The sequence below is a fragment of the Sceloporus undulatus genome, chromosome 1 (assembly GCF_019175285.1).
Source record: "Sceloporus undulatus isolate JIND9_A2432 ecotype Alabama chromosome 1, SceUnd_v1.1, whole genome shotgun sequence".
Taxonomy (NCBI): domain Eukaryota; kingdom Metazoa; phylum Chordata; class Lepidosauria; order Squamata; family Phrynosomatidae; genus Sceloporus; species Sceloporus undulatus.
In genome coordinates, this window is record NC_056522.1 from 242447716 (window position 1) to 242467358 (window position 19643).

Here is a 19643-nt window from a genome sequence, read left to right on the forward strand (position 1 = left end):
GAATAAAAGGTAACACACAACTTGGCAGCTTTAAAATAATCAATTTTAATTCTAACGGTTTTTAAATTGCATGGTGAGCCTGCCGTGTATTGCTAGCTAAACTGTCCCTCTGCAGTACAAGACAGCAGTGAAAAATCCGTATGATTATGCATCTAAAACCTTGAAGATATTTAAATCAAAGAATTACTCTCTTAGCAAAAAGCCTACAATTTATGAAATAACCTCGTGTGACATTTGTTTATTAAACTATGCTTGCAAGGCTCTGCTCATACTTAAGTATGTCTTTGTTTAATCATAATCTGCAAGACCATCATTTCCTTAATTACCAAGACTTTGTTTTCTTCTGCTTTTAAAACTGAAAAACAGTCACTCAGAGACACTGAACAAGACTGTGTCTGTTTATCAGGAGGCAGAGCAGTCAGTAGAACAGAACTGAAGGCTAATCTTCTTATACTCTGTGTAATCTTTCTAATACACCAGCCATGAGGTGTGCACAGACAAAAGCTGTTAAAGAGGATATTGAGCACACTGTGCTTCATTATATCTCAGAAAACAGAAGCACCAGAAAAAAAACCTGCATTTTTTTACCTTACATATTTAGTGAGCTATACCTGTGTCACCTCTGTCACCTGGGGTGGTGGCAAGAGCAAATTATTTATAGGTTTAGTGTATTTATATCCTGTATATATTTCAACTGAAATTTGGCTGCCACAGTAATTCCTAGCAATTAAAATCTAATACAAATAACAGGAAGGCTACACAAAGCCACACTTGGGTTGGATCAGGAATGATGGTGGAATGCCTTTCTACAGCTTTTCCTCTCTCTGCTAAGTCTCCACAGTGACCCTGGCTAGCAATAGGGAGACAGATTATTAGCTGGTTACAAGAATAATGGAGGAGTGATCTGGAAACTAAGAAGTGTCAGGTCTGGTTAGTACTAGCAAGGGAGATCACCAGGTACTGTAGGCTGTGTGCAAAAGATGATAATGACAAACTTCCTCTGCATAAACTTTGATTGGAATTGACTTGAAAGCAGATGCTAACAACACAACACCTTCCTCATCTTTGGCTTCCTTAAATGGCAAAGCACAAAGAGTTTTTCTTCATATGCTTGAAGCGCAGGGCAAATACACACCTCTTGCACACTTTTTTGTGTGAAATTAATTTGGTGGTTGTAGATGGTAGGCAGTACAGTTGGATTCAAGGGTCAACATTTGCTTTAGATAGTATAAACACTGAATACTTCCTACAGACTCAAGCTTACTTTGTGTATATCAAAATACCTCATGTGCACTAGGTCTTAGCCACAGATGCAAAATAAACATATGAGCTCATAAGTCAAGCTAGAAAGTCAATCTAATTATGCAGTGGATCTGCCCTCCAAACTTGTATCAAATTAACAAGCAAATCAAGCCAGCTTTTATCAATCAATCAATCAATCAATCCATTTATACCATACTTTCCTCCCAAAAGTGGGACTCATGGTGTCTACAGGATAAAAACAGATACAGGTAAAATCACACATTTCAGCCCCACACAGTTTTACAATAGTTTTTCTGACAGTGTATTTGTATGGCAGAACAGCTGGAAAGTAGCACAGGCTGAGTCTTCCTTATCCAAAATGCTTGAGACCAGAAGTGTTTTAGATTTCTGATTTTTGCAGATTTTAATATTCGTGTATATATGATGAGATATCTTGGAGATGGGACCCAATTCTCAACATGAAATTAATTTATGTTTCATAGGCCCCATACAGACAGGCCAAGATAAAGCTGCTTCGGGTCACTTTGGAGGTATGTTGTTTAAATGATGCACGTGTCCTAAGATTCCGGAAGCCACACCAAAGCCACACTCTACTCCTTAGGACTGGAGTGTGGATTTGGCATGGCTTCTGGCCTCTTAGGACGCATGCATCATTTAAACAGCATACCTCCAAAGTGACCTGAAGCAGCTTTATTTTAGCCTGTCTGTATGGGGGTATATACACCTTATACACATAGCCTGAAGGTAATGTCATATATAATATTTTAAAAATAATTTTGTGAATGAAACCAAGTTTGTATACACTGAACCATCAGAACGCAAAAATGTCACTATCCATGTGGACAATTTGGATTTTGCATTATTTTGGATTTTGGAATTCTGGATACGGTGTAATTCAACCTGTACAGGCCATCAAAGCTAAAACTCTTACACAATACTGTATATCTGAAAGGAATGAAGATGAAGTACCTGTTTGCTGACATTAATGTTTATGTTTGATTGTGAAACTAGCACTGGGCTGAGCTCTGCTTCAGGCTGTTTCAATTTCAATGATGGATCCTCAATCACTACTGAAAAAGAAGAAAAAACCTAGTCAACCTAAGACTGGAATACACCTCTGACAATCTTTAGCATTTCATTTGTCATTGCTATCTGTTAGCAAAAATAGGACTGTACAGCCTGTAACTGCTATTCTCCCTTGTGATCTTCATAAGGTCATTTACAGCTATTATACCTGCTCCATCTGTAAAGCTTAAAATTCTACAGAAATTAAGGTTCTGCTATCTTCCCCCCTGCTTGTGCTGCTCTGGAAAGTTTCCCAAGCCTAGGTCCAACTGCTTGTGCTGCTTGTGCTGCTCTGGAAAGCCCCCCAAGCCTAGGTCCAACTGCTTTTTAAATTACATTTTCTACAATGCTTTCATTTGATGAAGTAAACAAACACATTACCTCCTTCTGACTCTCATGTTGCAGAAAATGTTTAGTAAACTCAGCAAAACTGCCCCCACTCCTGTTGGCATTGGGTTAGGATCTATCCACAGCTCTGCTTATGATACACTGAAATATAATTTACTATCCCTAACAGGAACAAAAATGAAGTTAAAAAGATCAGCTGGGAGAGATGTTAACTGTGATATTGTATCATAGGAACTGGTTTTGTATCACTGCCAATAAAGAAGCTTTGCGATTGAATGCCTGTTATTTAACAAGTAAGTAAATTGGTGAACCAGAACTTCAGTATTCATGTCAAGAATGTTTCAATGTAAGACTTAAGATAGCTTGTACATTCTACAGAGCAGATCAAATATTTTGCAATATCACACACAAGCCATAAGAGTTAACAGTGTTCCTCTCTAAAGAACATTCCCTTACCAACAGGATCTGCCTTCTCAGAGGGGTGCTCTCTTGTGCCATGAGGAGAGAAAGAAAGGTCTGTTTCTTCCAGAGCTTCAGCTGATCCTCCAGCAGGAGGGAAACCAGTTATCTTGTCAATACACGTTTCCAGTAATTCCTTGCTATCCAGTAAGTCAACAATTGGAGGTATACTACACAGGGTGGGAAAATGAAATGGGTTTATTCACACATGAATTCAAAGCAAGTCTGTAAGCAAGTACAGAGGCAGTGTCCCTACTTAGCAATTTAAGTCACGCTGGGTGTTGATTAAGCTTGGCAAGCATTACAAGTCAGACTGATGGCCTTCTCTCTCTAAAGTAGTTATGAAGCTGAAGGAGTCCACATGTTACTATTTCTAACCACTAAGTTATAATTTGTTCACAGATGTAGGTAAGTCCATAAAAAATATTTTCATGTGAAATGCAGCAGCCACTCTGACTCCCTTCCCTCACAAATTTAGCCATCCAAGCTTTTGTCTTTCCCTCCTGGTTGGCATTTTATTATTCTTCCCATTAGATTTCAATGACACTCAAAAGTGGGCCAGAAAAGTTTCCACTGAAGTTTATAACAAGTTTGGCAGAGAGTTAAGTTACAGTTCTCTTTGTCAGAAATTATGTTGTTTGTTTCAACCCCCAACACATAACTTTAAATAATGCAGAGGATCAAGCAAATACACAAGGAAAATTTTTGGACGATAGAACCTTTGCTCCCAATATCACACAACTGCAGTGGAGAAACACAAATGGGAACTCTTGACAGACGACAGCTGGGACCAGAGTTTGTTGTTGCTGTGTGCCTTCAAGTCCTTTCTTAAGGCGACCTTATCATGGGGTTTTCTTCACAGGTTTCTTCAGAGGGGGATTGCCATGGCCATCCTCGGATCTGAGAGTGTGACTTGCCCAAGGTTATCTAGTGGATTTACATGGCTGATCCTGGATTTGAACTTTGGTCTCCAAATGCTCAAACCACTACACCAACTTGCCTCTCCGGGACCAGAGAGAATCATATAATCTTAAAGCTGGAAGGGATCACAATGCTACCTAGTCCAATCCTTGGTCATGGAAGAATACACAACTAAATCACCCCTTAAAGATGGCCATCTTACCTTTGTATAAAGGCCTCTAAACATGGAACAGATTCAGACAGGAATACTTTAGGAAAGGATTTGTTAAGTGTATCTTTATGTAATTATTTAGTACATCACAATTCTACCTAGCTTGCAAGGTCACTATATGGGGACACCACTTCTCCCTTTCTCCCCTATTTTATCCTCACAACAACCTTGTATGGTAGGCCTAGCCTGAGGGACAATGAAAGGACTAAGGGTCTGTACAGACTGGAGGAAAGGGGTGGACAGAGGCTGCCCCTTTCTCCCCTGGATTGTGGCTGCACCATCCAAACGGCGCGGCAACGGTGCACCTGGAAAAAGGAGCAGCGAAACGTGGCTCTGCTGCTGCCGAGGCGCCATTAGTGCCCTGGAGTGACATAGTGAAGTCCCTTGTGTGCCGTGCCATTTGGATGTGGCGCACGAGACCGTCTGAACAGGCGCATGCCAAGATGGTGCCTGGAGCCCTACTTTCAGGGCCAGGCTGGAGCAAAATGCTGGTCTGTACTGGGCCTAAGTTTCCTTTCTGAATTTTACAATTTTGAGCAGGGACCCTTTTACACTATGATTCCACTTTAAATGCCATGGTTCCATCCTAGAGAATCCTGGTATTTGTAGTTTAGGGAGAGGAATTAAGAATTTTCAGGCGAAGAGCTCCTCTAACTCCTCACCAAACTGCAAATTCCAGGAGCCCTTAGGATGCAGCCATGACAGTTAAAGGAGAGACAGAGAGCTACAACTGTGTAATGTGAAAGGGCCTCGACTCAGTGTACCACCAAGGAAGGAAGGGAAGGAAGGAAAGACAGAAGAAAGAAAGCCCACAACAGGAAGCAGAAATTTTGCTAGGGAATTTCTGCTTTTCTACATACTCTCACACAAATAGTCTTGGGGCTGATCTCCAGTATACATCCTAGTGAAGAAACATGCAGAATGGCTCCATTGCTACAACCATAACTATGTGGGACAAACCATGGCATCCATTTTGATAGAGGTAGAACTCAAAGCTTGTATTTTACCTTCCTTAAAGCAGAAATAACCAAGTTGTAAAGGCAATTTCTTAACACATGCTGCTGCTGCTATGTGCCTTCAATGTGTTTCCAACTTATGGTGCCCCTAAGGTGAACTTATCACAGTGTTTGACTCACTCAAGAGTGGATTTTTATGACCAAGTGTGGATTTGGACCCTGATCTCCAGAATCCTAGTTCTACACTCAAACTACTACACCACACTAAAAAAAAAAATTCCTCAGATAAGTTTTTATTCCCTCTTTGTGCAATGAAATAGATAGAACTCTGAGAAGTGCATATTTGGGCAACTTATAAAAAAGCAGAAAGAAGAACACCCGTCTGTCCCAACTATCATTGCTGTGGCCTCAAGGGAAAGAAGAGCAGCCAGGCACAGTTCCAGTATGCCGAGGCTCAGAAATAGATAAAAGAGTCTCCATCTTCATTTATTATTATGGCAAATAGCCAGCATAAAGACTCTCCATCCATCCAAACCGTTGCTGCTGTGGTCTCAGAGGGAGAACAGGCAGTAATCCCCCTGCAATCCCCTTTGGCTGCTATCCCCTTTTCTTTCTATGTCATGTTTTAATTAGATTGCAATCCTGAGGGCAGGGAACTGTTTTGTTGTTGTTATCCTTGTAAAGAGCCATGTACAATGATAGTGCTAAACAAATAAAAAAAATAACAGACTAACTAACCAACTAACAAGACATCTACAGGAATTTCATAAACTCATCCATCACTTGAAGGATCCAGAGCCAAGCTGCATTCCGAAAGGAAAAATTGCAATACTGGAGAAACTCAAAAGAATACACTAACATTCAATACAGCCGTTTCATAGGACACCTTGTTGGACATTCAATTTGTCTGCTTTATTCTCAATAATTGTTTGGTTTATTTGGTGACAAATGTGGGTTTTAATGGCATAAACTAAACATAGCTCTGGTTAATAGCTGCTTTTCTCAATACCTCCTAGTTAGAGATTTGTGTCACATAATCCTGAAAAATACAGCTGAAGACCACAGAACTAAAACAGGTAAGTTTAGTGACCATATGGATCTATTTGCTATCCAATCAGTTCCTTGGTCCAAATAACTGCTACTTGATATGCTGACTGGCTGTAGCTACTGGGGTTTCAGGCAGAAGTGTTTCATAGCCCTGCTAACCAAATGGAAATGTGAGGATAAGAACTGCAACCATCCACACGGAAAATGTACACTCTGTTCTTTGAGCTTCCGTACAAAATGTAAATGCTATTTACAGTCAATGAAAAAATAAGGTTACATAAAGATTACCCTTTGAAATTAAAGTCTGCAGGCAACACAATGGCAAATACACACACACGCACGTACGCACGCACAAACACACACTTTTTTTAACATAACCTATAATAACTAGATGCAAAAAAGGTTGATATCCCATTAAGGATTCTATTACATACAGACACACAGGTATATTGTAGACTCAGTCATTTCTCTCTAGGTGAAATGTGCCACCTCAGCAAACGCATGGCCTCAATCTTTTATTTGCTAAGATAATAGCAGTGTAGAATGAAGGCACTTGCACAGACAATTGTTGGGCGATGCACTCAACTCTGCCTATGCCCTCCTGGTTCCCACTGCAATACTGGTCATTGACCCACTAATATATTTTTATTGTATACTAATTAGTATTATTTTAGCGATATTTTAATCACGTAATGTTGTTGTTTTAGAGTGTATGCCGCTTGGCAGGTTTTTATTATTTTATCCTTTTTTCTTTTTATTTGACCCTTACTATATAAAGTGCTGTGCAAACTTTACAGCACTCTATAAATAAATGTTAATAATGATAATAATATGGTTGTGTTTTAAGAGCTTGGCTATGGGGAATAAAGATCATTCTAAAAAGACATCGGGGAGAGGGAAAGCTTAGTTCTCTATCAGCCATTGTGCTTAGGAAAGACATCTGTCAGAGAGCCCTGCAAGCTATTCTAATACAACTCTTCAAGCAGGTCTGAAAGAAAAACATGTATGCCACAATCCTATTGGTCTACCCCAGTTAAGGCAGACCCACTGAAACAATGACTTGGTGATGAGCCACCTGCATGTAAGTCTACTGATTTAGTGGGTTTACTTTGATTGAATACCAACAGGATTCAGGCTGTATTTCAGAACATAACCACCCCCCACCCCCCAAACTTGAGATATATTCTCTGTTTTGGATTGCCAGTTGATTTTTCAAGTTTATTTTTCCAGATTTGATAGATTTTTAAAAAATATATATTTTAAAATTATTTTAAAAATTAATATTTTATCTGTTATTGTTTTCTATCTGATTTTGGAAAATATTTTCTATTCATTGTGCTTTCTTTTATCAAATGCGCTTGGGAATGGTTCTTCCCCAAGGTGTAAGTCTTTCAGTAAATAAAATAAATTATGGAGCACTATGTGTGAAGCTTTCTCAAACACTGAACTTTTTTACCTCATCCTAATACTGAAGAGTTACTCTTGTAGATACTGAATTTACAACTTCCTAACACAATTTAAACATAACTTCAGCTTCTTCAGATAAAATAATCGGAGGTTAGAATGAGACTTTACTTTTGGTTTTACACTTTGATGAAATTATTTTGTCAGATATTTAGGATTACATAAATCTATGTTTCTTAAAAGTAATGTGTATATTGAAAACCTTCACAGCTCTGCCCAATAGCTGCAGAGCATCAGGAATAACTGGCCTATAGGCCCCATGCATATAATCCACCCTCTTTTTTTATGAAGCAAATAGACTACTTGCGACATATAAGATGTAGGCAAATAACACAATTAAACCAATGCTTCATTTGGCATCTCCAGTTACTGCTACGACTTGGGATATTTGGATGAAGTCGTGGATCCAAGGAACAACCACAAGTCAATCTGATGCTCAAGAGGAACTGTAACTCTATACAGCATAGGCCGAATCACTTATGCCTATGCTATTAGTACCTTCACTAAATAAACAGAACTACCAGAGTCTGAATTAAACTTCAGCTTTTTTAAGCTCTTCCACTCCAGTTCCAACAACCAGCTTGAACTCCATTTTCCTAAGATCAAAAGATGAAAACAAGTGGTAGCCCCATGTGTCACAAATAATGGTGGCACACTAATTCAAATCTCCAAGGGAACTCTTATGAAAGTTCATATGAAGCATGGCAGACAAAAATGAACTTTTGAAGTATTATAAAGCTACATCAATCAGGATCAATAAGAAGTTCTCTAACACAATACCTCTCAATCCCTCCCCAGCAAGAAAAATCTAGGACAGAAGTGAGAGATTGTGTGGCATTCCAGATATTGTTGGAAAGCATCTTGCAGCAATTGGTTATCTACAGCTAGCTAGGGCTGGTGGAAATTGCAACCCAGTATCTGAAGACAGCAACCCATCTGGGTATAGGAGGATGCTACAGTTCATGGTATCAATTCCCACAGAGAATAATGGGATGGTGCTCCTCCATCCTTCTTCTCACAGGTATCTTCCAACTTGAAGAACACAGTAGTTTTGGTCCCAAAAGCAGGAGAGAAGCCAGACTAGGGAGAGCACAACACCTGGAAATGTTGGTACTGAAGTTTTAAGATGGTGAGATTACACTGAAGCAAACACCACAGATTCTGCAATCATAAGAAGTACTCTGCTAGCTATGAATACTGTACAGAGGGTGGAAGCACATGGGGAAATCCTCCATGTCATCTCCTCCATGTCCAGCTGATTCTACAAGCAAATCTGGATACCACGATCTGGGGTCTATTCTCAGTATATAATTATAGTGCTATGATTCCATTTGAACTGCCATTACAACATCCAGTGAATCCTGGGATTGGTAGTTTAGGAAAGGGCTGTTAGAATTCTCAGCCAAAAAGCTCCCCTAGTGCCTTTGATTACACTACAAACCCTAGGATTCCATAGTATACTGCCATAGCAGTAAAAGTGTAATATAGCACTGTATATATGTAGTGTGAATAGGTCTTCAGTCTTCTTTTAATGCCATTGTTTGATTGGTGTTCTTATCAAGAACTACACATGCAGATATATGAGGTGGGTGTAAGACTTGGGACGAAGAATAAGCACAATAGAGGCCAGTTTCCAAAAAACAGAAAGTATGTGATTGCACGCACATTCTGAAGGAATGATACTCTGCAAATTCTGGGTTACTGAGAAATCAACAACAAATCAACATGAAGCCCAAGAAGGTTATCAAGAAGTGAATCAAAAGATGAAAATAGAGTGAATTGTTCCTACCAACAAGAAGGTCCCAATTTCTCTAGAACTGATCAAATAGCCTCACACATTGGAGGAGGCATGCTTGCACATCCATATTAGATAGGAGACCAACTTATGCTTTCTTATGCTGGTCCATAAGAAAAAAAATCCAAAATTCACAATCTCTATCAGCCATTCTCTTTGCCAGAAATGACTAAAAATCTCATGTAAGCTATTCCATTTTATAGTACTCTTTCATCAGGCTGAATGGGGGAGAAATGCCCTGGCATGCAGTAGCCATTGTCTTAATGTGGAATGTAGTAAAGGATTAGAATTAGACTCTTCTGTGAGCTATTCATGGTTTGAGTTATACTAGGGGTGGGAAACCTTTGGCCCTCCAAATGTTGTGGAGATTATAACTCCCATAGTCTCTGACTGTTGCCCACAGTGGATGAGCTTGATGAGATTTGGAATTCAACATCTTGAGGAAGACAGATTCCACATTGCTGAATTAACACTGAGTGATTCTGAAATACAAGAGAACAATGGCTGATTCCCCAGTTTTGAAAATATAAAATCCAGCAGTTATCCAACACTGCGCAATTTTCTTCTACTTATTATCCTTCACTCAGAGATTTGAAAGGGCACATATAGTTCCCTTTGATACCCATATAATGTTTCAACACCAGCTACAGTGATTTCTACAGAATCGCATCTGGGTCCTAAAATATATCTGAGGGAACAGAGCTCATATACAGCAGAAGTCTCATTTTTGTAACTTCTGATGTTTACAAAAAGTGATGCCAAATTCTGCCTTAACCTGGATGTTTCAAATTTCCTTTAATATTTTCCTGCAGCAAAAACTCACTCGTACCAACTATGGCTATGCACCATCTGTCTACAACCAACCAACCAAAGCATAATTTACTCAGATATAACTGACTCTAGTTGTATGATTATACAAAAGAGCATGGATGAATTTCAGATGTTAGATATTGCTACTATAATTTCATATTGACCTCTCATCATAATTTCTTTCCTGTCAAGCACTAAAAATGATCAGTCATTAATACTTTGTATCTATGAAGACAGATACAAAGGTTTTACCCTTTGCACTCACTGTAGCAAATAACTTTCCTAGACATTGACTTCATTTTTATATTTTAAATGTTATTAATATCTTTATTTTCATTATACCATTATATTCTAATTAAAATTGTGCATAATACTTTGGGGAAAAATGGGTCTTTTATAAGAAAAAGAACAGGGATAACTGATTTCTTGGTGGGCAGGGATGGACTTGAATAGGACAGACAAGAGGAGTAGCGTTCTTCTTTCCATTTCTTTCCCACTGTGTCTGTCCCCCCTCAAAACAGTTTCCTCCTCTGGCTGATTCCAATGGAGGGAGCCAAACCAACTGTTGGGACCCAACAGTCGTCATAAACGCAAAGGCAAGAGAAGGACTCTGTGAATCCAGTCGATTCCTGGTATGCCCAGGGAGTGCCAATGTAATGCCTCTTTGGACATCTAACAGGAAAAACAGCTCCCTTCCATAAAGGAAGCATGCAATGGTGGATCTGAGCCTCAGACAATGCCCTCTCAGTCCTAAAGGAGAACCCAAAAATGCTGTGATCCTTGGCTCACCCTCATAAGGACTATGGAATTTCAACTTATGGGTGTCAACATTGTAAAGTGGAGAGTGGATTTCTTATTAAAAAGAGAACACCCTGATATATAAGATATCTGATTATAAACTCCAACAGCAGGCATGGTGTTTTTCTTTTGTAAATCATGGAATCATAAGGACTATGGGACAATGTTCCAGAAATAGGTTACAAGGAATAAAAGATTGTGTTTAACATTGTAAGATGGCACTGTCCTTAGTTTTGCAATAGATGCAATCTTAAATTAGCACACTTGGGAAAAGAACCAGCAACATCTTGATACACCATACAACATGAAATGGAAACATCAAATAGGAATACTGGCAGAATTCAGTGGTGTGCTATTGAGAACAATTAATGTACAACTCAAAAAGATGCCCTCAGACAATCTCTTTAAGCATTGTTCCAGGTCTCCTTGGAATGCATTTTATTTTATGTAAAAAAGTATAATTATATTTCATTTCCAATAAGGCACATTATCAAAAGTGCAGAATGACAAAAAGGAATAGTCTTCCCCTACCAGTAGTCATCTCTATTTTTTTGTAACAGTAATTAAACCACTATTGGGAGTCAGTCTTATTTAACACTTGGAGAACAAAAAATAGCATCCATAGACTGAACATGCAGCTTTCTTAAAACCATGGACTCCATTTAACCTCCCCCACCCCATACACACTGAAGAAAAACCTTTAAAGGTATTTTCTCTTCAACAATGGTGAAAGATTAAGGTTTAAAGAGAAATATCAGCAAGATGGTCATTCATAGTCAGATGCTTCAAGCACTTGCATTATTTCTTAAAGACCATGCCCTTCCCATGTTCTTCAAAGTTCCAGAGTGTCAAAGAGAATAATGACAATCAATGATTCCTCAAGATCAAAAGTCCTACAGGTCCGTCACAGTGGCCTGGACACCAGAACCAAAAGCCCGTTTGTACATTCCTGCATTCTTCACATTATGCTCACGGACAAAGTCACTGTAGTGTCTATCCACTGAGTGGGCCGAGGGCTGGGACCACGCGTTCCATGCACTTCCACCATGTTGACAGCAGTCAGCAGCATCAAGGGGCCTGGATTGGTTTGGGAATGGGATGGGGCATAGTTAGTATCTAGTTATGAATGAGGAGAGAGAATGGAAAGAGAAAGAGGCAGCTGAGGAAAAGGAAAAACTAGTGAGAGCATATTTGTTGAACAGCAAGCACGTTTAATGAAACAGGGTCAAGTTAAATCCTTTGCTGCTGCCATTAGGTTTTGCCTGTTTCAGACTGAGCCTTACAATATTTAATTTAAATACTGTACTCTGCTTTTGCAGACACTACTCTGAGCCAACAAATGGAATAATGAATGAATTTATAACCTGGCCTGTGATTTACCATGTTTCCATTCGCATGGCTTTCACTAGTATTAATGGCTGTATCTCTTGTATATAAACATTGAGCAATAGACTTACAGGCTAGAACATAGCACCTTCTTTCAGAAAAGAACCTCATAAATATAGCAGCATTTAAGGATTTAAACAACCCTGTTACATGCCACAGAAAGACAAGTATGAACAAGGCAACACGGAGCTATCAGAAAACACAGCTTTATATCTAAGGTTTTTAAAAAATGAAGATAGAGTAGCTTCTCACAAGGGCAATGGAAGCATTCAGTGAAGGATGTTAAAAAACTACATGCAAACATAGTATGGATGCTGCCTACTCAGTATAATTTACTGATATCTTTACATCAAATTCCATTTTAAGAGCTATCAAAATGAGTCTAACTGGATGCACACGTAGGTTTGATTTCAAAGTCTTCTCAATTATCAAGTCACAGGTGCTTCTGAACTAGGCTTTTACACTGTGATTTCATTGTCTCATTCATGGAAGTTTACAAAAGGTTTCAATATTGTTATTTTCAATTTGGAACTTTCGCATGTCTTTCTGTGGTTTTTTTTAACTTCTCATCTTTTCTCACCACAGAAAATCCATTAAGGAAAAAGATGGAATAACTGCACAAGGCCTTTTAATTGTGAGAAATAGGAGTCTACTGCCTATTTATATTTTGGCTAGAGGGTTTTTCCCCCATGATAATCAGTAGGGATGTTAACAGACTTGGTAGAAATGAAGTCACTTAACTTTAATGTATGAAGCAGGAAAGGGCAGGCTTAGGCTAGCAGCTCTTCTTCAGTTTTGGCCTTCTCTCTGCTGCTACCTGATCAGAAATACAGCTTAGTTCAACCTGCCCCAGGCTGAAAATATCTTGGGCATGTTAAATGTCTAGAACAAGGACTTCTAATAGGCACGTTACTTTAAACACACAAGGGAAAAGGCACATAACCAAGAAAATGTGCTTTTAAACCAGATTTTGAATTATATTTCTTTGTTTGAAATTACAAGTGATGAACTGCATGATTGTATATATGTATGTGAGTGTGTGCATTCACACACACATACCATTCATGCATTCAGTCTTTTGAACTTCCATGTCCACTTATGGGCTTTAACTTTAACTATAATGCCTGTATTTTGACTAGGGAAGTGGATGAATGAAGGAATTTAGTGAAAAGATGGTCACATGTAACTATGGTTTTTCAAGTAGCCATCACACATTCGGGCTGCTCTCCCCCTATTCAGGGCCAGTTGGAGATTTCTAATGCTGACTGAAGAATTTTGATGGGAATCCCAACCACATCTAAGTGCACAAAGGTAGATAGCACTCCTCTCTCCCCTCAATACTGAGTATGCCCCCATGTCTGAAACTAGGAGAAAGATTGTGAACAGCAACAATTTCAGAGGGTACACATAAACCAATCCAGTAGCAGCTTTCAGACTTACTGGGAAGAAGAAATTTCTAGTATAAGCTTTCATGGAAACTGTCAAAAAGATAATACTAAATTGATGAATGGTTTTTATGCCAAAACAGACTATCTCTTTGAATGTCAGAGGCAAGTGGTGACTTGTTAGAGTTCACAGATGACCACCTAAGGGATCAGAGGGATCTTGCAGCACCTTTGACACTAACTAAAAGAAAGAAACTAATAACATGAAACTTCATAGACTTGAACCTACTTTCTCAGATGCATAGGGTAGAGTGGAGAGATCAGAGATAGATGGATGTGTGTGAGAATGTCAATTGAAATTCAAAACCTTGTTGGTATGGAGATGAGGTGGCAAATTCAGTTTTAATGATGGTCATTGGGGAACAAGGCAGGAGAAGTAGATAATCATAGGAATGACTATTGGAATGTAGTGTGGGAAGCAGAGAGGAGGTGTGATGAACTGGTCAAGGGCACCTTCATGAGCATGGGGGATTAGGTAGAGTTGAAATGTGTATAGCAGGGGTAGGCAACCTTTTTGAGCCGGGGGCCAGGTTGGCTGTCCCTCACGACAAACTGGGGGGCCGAAGCCCACCAAAATAAATAATTAAAATAATTTTTTTTAAAAAAAAAAAAAAATTAAATAAATAAATAAACCAGGACAAATGTAGGACAACAATTTTCAAATGGTGGACACTTTTTTTTAAAAAGTGAAGGACACGTGAAAAAATTGCTGCTTTTTTAAAAAATGTTAATATAAATGCATGTTTCTGAGGCCATCTATAGACAATTGCCCCTGCACGCGAGAGGCCAAAGGCCCCGGCGGCAATCGGTGACAGGACCGGGCTGGGGCCGGTCCCAAGGCCTCGCCGGGCCGCATCCGGCCCGCGGGCCGCAGGTTGCCTACCCCTGGTGTATAGTGTGCCAAGAAACCACTGTCTCCTTTCAGCCCACTGCTGAAGGACTGGAGTCTGTGGATACATTCAAATTCTAGTATTTCTCTTTCCAATCTTCCTTTGTAGTTCTTTTGTTCAAGGACTGCTGTTCTGTGGTCCAAGATGGAATGCCCACAAAGAGCGAAATACTCTGCAACTGGGTTTTGTTTATTCCTATTCCTGATGCCTGATTTACGTCCTCTGGCACAGGGACTGGCCTGTTTAACCATTGTAAAGTGTGGAAGGGCATTGCTGACACAGAATGGCATAAATCACACTGGAGGATGAGCAAGCTAAAATCCCTCTAATATTGTAGGAAATGTTGTTAGGTCCTGTGATGTCATTTCCTGAATGGAAGTGTAGGCAGTGTTGATATCTGGGTTTGTGGCAAGGCTTTGCACTTGTATCCACATCTGCACTGTGTGTCCTCCTGTAGCTGGTAAGTAACTATCTGACGTTTCAAAGATATAGATAGCCATGTTAGTCTGTAGAATCAGTATGTGGAGAGATCTTGTAGCACCTTTGATACTAACTGAAAGTAAGAAATTGGCAGCATGAGCTTTTGTAGACTTCAGTCTACTTCCTCATATGTATTTGGTGGAGGGGAAGCCAGGCACAGACATATATATGCCATTGGTTTGTAAGCTGTCTGTAGGTGAGCAAAGGCCTGCCTCCAAGAGTCCTTGAGAGGGCAGCATTACCATTCAGAACAGGTTGTAGTTCATTGATGATACATCTGTTCAAAAAGGTCACAGAACAGTCATAGCTCTCACTGAGTGACTGCAAATGGCTGTGGGTAACAACTCCCTACCCAACCTGTAAGCTTGTCATATTATTGTGGCTTCCACATAGAGAACCTCTGGGCAGAGACAGGGAAGACCTTGAAAATATATTTTTTAAAAAGTTATTTGGGATGTACATCAAAAAGGTCTTGCTTTGTCCATAAAACTTCTCCTTCTAATGTTGAAGGGCCGCAAAGCAATTTATTTTGCATTTGATGGAACAGGATGAAATACAGATAAAATTATATCATGAGGAAGGTGAAAGTGAGAAGCCACTTACAGGAGAAAAGTAATACTTTGTCTAAGAGTAACTATATCCATATGGAAATATAAGAAAGTAGGATTGCAGAGAGGAGCAGCCACTTTACTTGCATGCCCCACTGAGGTTATGACTATTAAGAAAACTGTCTTGTCTGATGAGTTTCAAGTAGTCAAAAGTTCAAAAGGATTGCTATCAATCTAGACAAAACCAAGGGAAGACTCCAAAAGGAGGGCTTCCAAGAGTTCAAAGTTCATTCAGGAAGGACCTACTGCAACTGATGATGAACAAATAAGAGGCACCTGTGAGAGATGAGAAATGAGCAGCAGTAGCTGGAAATTATGAAGGATGACAAAAAGAACAAACAAAACAGTATTTCAAAAGGTCTTATGTAGCATGGAACACATAACAACTCTCCAGGAAGCTGAGGACCTTCCTCCATTTGATGGAATATGATATACATATAAATTTCCTGGCAGTCTTCATGATCAAGGTTGTACATATATGCTGTCAAGTTGCATATTGACTTTATGGCTACTAATGAATTTTAGAGGATATTTATAACTGGCATTGTAAGTGTTCTTTTTCAGTTCTAGGAGCATTGCCATCCTAAGCAGTCTGCACAGAACTGGACACACTCCAATAATGATACAGGATTTGATGACCCGTCATAGCATCTGGACATGGTGAAGAGTTTGTAAAGATGAAGATGAAGGCTCATGGTTTCCTTCTGAAGTGTCTTTCTTGGCTGAGAGTGTCTATTTTTTTTTTTTTTTTGGCAGATCAAAAGACAATAGCTCAGACATTATAGTCAAAATGGAGGAAGTTGTTGGCTGGGTTGTTGCTATGGACATCAACATTTGTGAAGATTGTAAGGCAAGTATCAATAGCAATGACAATGAAAAGTTAAGCCAAGTATGGTGCTGGATGGGTTGAGTCAAAAGTAATCAAGCTGGATGTCACAGGCTGAAACAAAGATGTTGTCACTGCTGGCACTAAAGTACGTTGTGACTGTTGTATTAATTTTCATCTGCTTCACTACTGTACCAATGGACTAGTACAAAGGTTTAATGAGTGGAAAAAGATCTGTTACTTCTATAAAATTCTCTATATCTCTTCTATGGATGTCACTACTAAGACTCCTCCAGCAGCATACAGGGATGTCTGAAGACAATGATCAAGAAGATAGCACAAGCAAAAGCACATTTATTTATTCTTATCTCACCTTCTCCCTGGCTCAGCAACATCATATTTATAGCCAAAAAAGACAGAGTTGCCCATTTGCTACTGCAGCTGTGGCAGATAAAAAGGAAGGGGTGGGGGTGGGGGGGCTTAGACTTGCACAGACATGTGCACTGAAGTTGGGGCAGGCTTCCCACCAAAGAAAATTTACTTAGCTCTAAAAGTTTCTGGCCCATTTTGTACAGGCAATGAACAGCCCACATGTATGAGTCAGAGGGCACAGAAATTACAAAGGTCCTTTTCCTATACTTTTTAAAGCATTTGAAAATCCTACCATTTAAAAATAAGCAATAGGGGAAAAGAGTAACTGGTATCTTAGGCGCATTACAGACCGCCCCTTTGGGGCTGCCTGTAGGCGCACCTTTCCCCGCCGGATACTGCTAAATGTTACATTGGTACAACGGATTTACTCTAATTTGACTAAACAATTGGATGTTGGGCCCAGGTGTTTTGGAACACCCAAGATCCCTCACACTGGTTTTGTTAACTGAGCCAATGACAGCTGCAGTCAAAAATCTGAAAGGCTAGGAACCATCTCTCTCTCTCTCTTTCAGGAGGAAGGAGGGACTGAAAGTGTGTATGTTGGATGTTTAGCTAGATCTGGTCAACTCAACTGAAAACAATATAGCAGCACCCAAACTTGCCATAAGTTTGTACTTCTGGTTACAGTGCAACAACTCCTCAGTGGAAACTGGGGAGACAGACAGCTGCCTCAGTTATACCATCTGAGAGTTCTGCAAAAAAGGTTTTTGGAGAATTTTACTTATCAAGTTTCAATTTGAAAAATATGAGAATTTTATCTGTATTCATGTTGTACTAAAATTAAAATTAGAAGTTCAAAATTGCTTCATTGTATACAAGCAAGCAGCATCTTAACTAGAATATGCATATTAAAATTACTCAAATCCAAAAAGCATGCAGAATACCAAAGCAAATGTATTAGAGCTTAGAGGAGCCTTCTTTAGAAATGATCTCAATCAAGATCAACTTTGCTTTTTTAATTATGTTAAGGATTTGGTTCTTTGCAATTTAAATTCCGGCATTCCACCAAAACATGTATTTATGAAAAGTTGCTTACAATGGCTGGTGGTCATCCCTAATATCAAGGCTTCAGATACCTTCTCATTTCCCAATGTGATATATGCTATTAGTTGCCAGTAATGCCCTACTGCAGGCGAGGGCAAGTGCAGTGTGGTGTGTTTGAATTTTTTGCCCCTTCAGCAGGCCGCACCACCTGACTCACAACTGCAGGTCTGCCTGAAGTCACTACCATTTCCTGTTCTTGCTTCTTGGTTCTTCAGATCAATTTTGAGCCTCTGGAGAGATTTTTGAGAGGGTTTACAGTTACTCTGCCAGAGCAGCAACTACCCACTTGTTGTTCTGTTTTTGAGTCATTTTGTTACAGGGATATTTTTTTCTACGGTGAAATAGCTTGTAATCTGCAATAATAATAATAATAATAATAATAATAATAATAATAGAGGGTGGGAATCATGGTGTAGCCTTCGGACCTCAATTTTCCCTCCTCTGTGCTACTGAATTCTAGATAGGACAGACCGACCAAACTATGAAAAAGAAGTGGTAGACACAAATCTAACTACAGAAATGGCAATTTTCAAAAAACAGTGGGAGTATCTTTCAGTTGTTCCAAGAAATCTAACTGCAGCCTGCAGGTGGTCATTCTTGAACAAAAAGAATTTCAAGACAGGGATCAAAGCAAAACAGGGTGAACACGAATCGATTAAGGGGTCAATACTGTGGTTTGAATAGGGACAAAGGTCTTTTATCTAACAGAATATGTTAAAGACCTTATTAATGCAAGAATTTTTACCACACAATTATCACTGTTAAGGTCAAGATGTAACTTTCTGCATTTTACTCCCCACTTAAATGCAATGATTACAGTCCCACCTGTATGTATGTATACACATATGTATAATAATCTACCAACTGAAGCAGCATTCTTAAGCAGCTGATGCAGTGGGATGCAGTCTATAAAATCTCAGAGCAAATAAAATTTATTAGTCTTAAAGGTACCAGAAGACTCTATTTTTAATTCAGCACATATGACTAATATGACTACAACTCCCATCTTCCAAAAAACTGTACTGCTTGGGAATAAAAAGAACATATTATACTGTAGTTAGCACTAGAATTTACTCCTTGTATTTCAATCTTTTCCTCTTGTAGAAAACAGTACCTTTGCTTTCTATGCAGCTACCTATTAAATATCTACTGTTATCTTGCCCCCATATGGCTCACAACTGGTTTGCTCTCTCATATGGAGCAGCAAAATATGCTTATGCTTAGGTGCTAACTGCAGAAAACAGAAACTATCAATTTTTTGAACCCACTATCCTGGTTTCAGTAGTGTGTTTTACAAAAAGCTTACAAATTAAGCTTTAAAATCTAGTTACAGTAAAGGAAAAATAAACTTAGCAATATAACTTCCTATTCTTCTCTTTTCACTAGATTTTTTTA

General features: G+C 39.1%; 1 protein-coding gene and 1 long non-coding RNA gene across 5 annotated transcripts in view; one reads left to right on the forward strand and one right to left on the reverse strand.

Annotated features, from left to right (window-relative positions):
• The window catches only part of LOC121931572, a 152972-nt gene that overhangs the window by 111234 nt on the left and 22095 nt on the right, over positions 1 to 19643 (forward strand). The gene's annotated exons all lie outside the window — the stretch shown is intronic.
• Positions 1 to 19643, reverse strand: part of EPB41L5 (erythrocyte membrane protein band 4.1 like 5) — a 133640-nt gene that overhangs the window by 19980 nt on the left and 94017 nt on the right. For 3 of the 4 annotated variants that reach the window (XM_042469377.1, XM_042469366.1, XM_042469385.1), the window contains exons 17-18: positions 3133 to 3305; positions 2233 to 2333 (exon numbers count right to left, since the gene is read on the reverse strand). In XM_042469377.1, coding sequence (XP_042325311.1) covers positions 2233 to 2333; positions 3133 to 3305 — 274 coding nt within the window. Of the gene's footprint in view, positions 1 to 2232; positions 2334 to 3132; positions 3306 to 11538; positions 12215 to 19643 lie in introns of those variants that run through there. The other variant, XM_042469392.1, reaches the window with a different exon arrangement.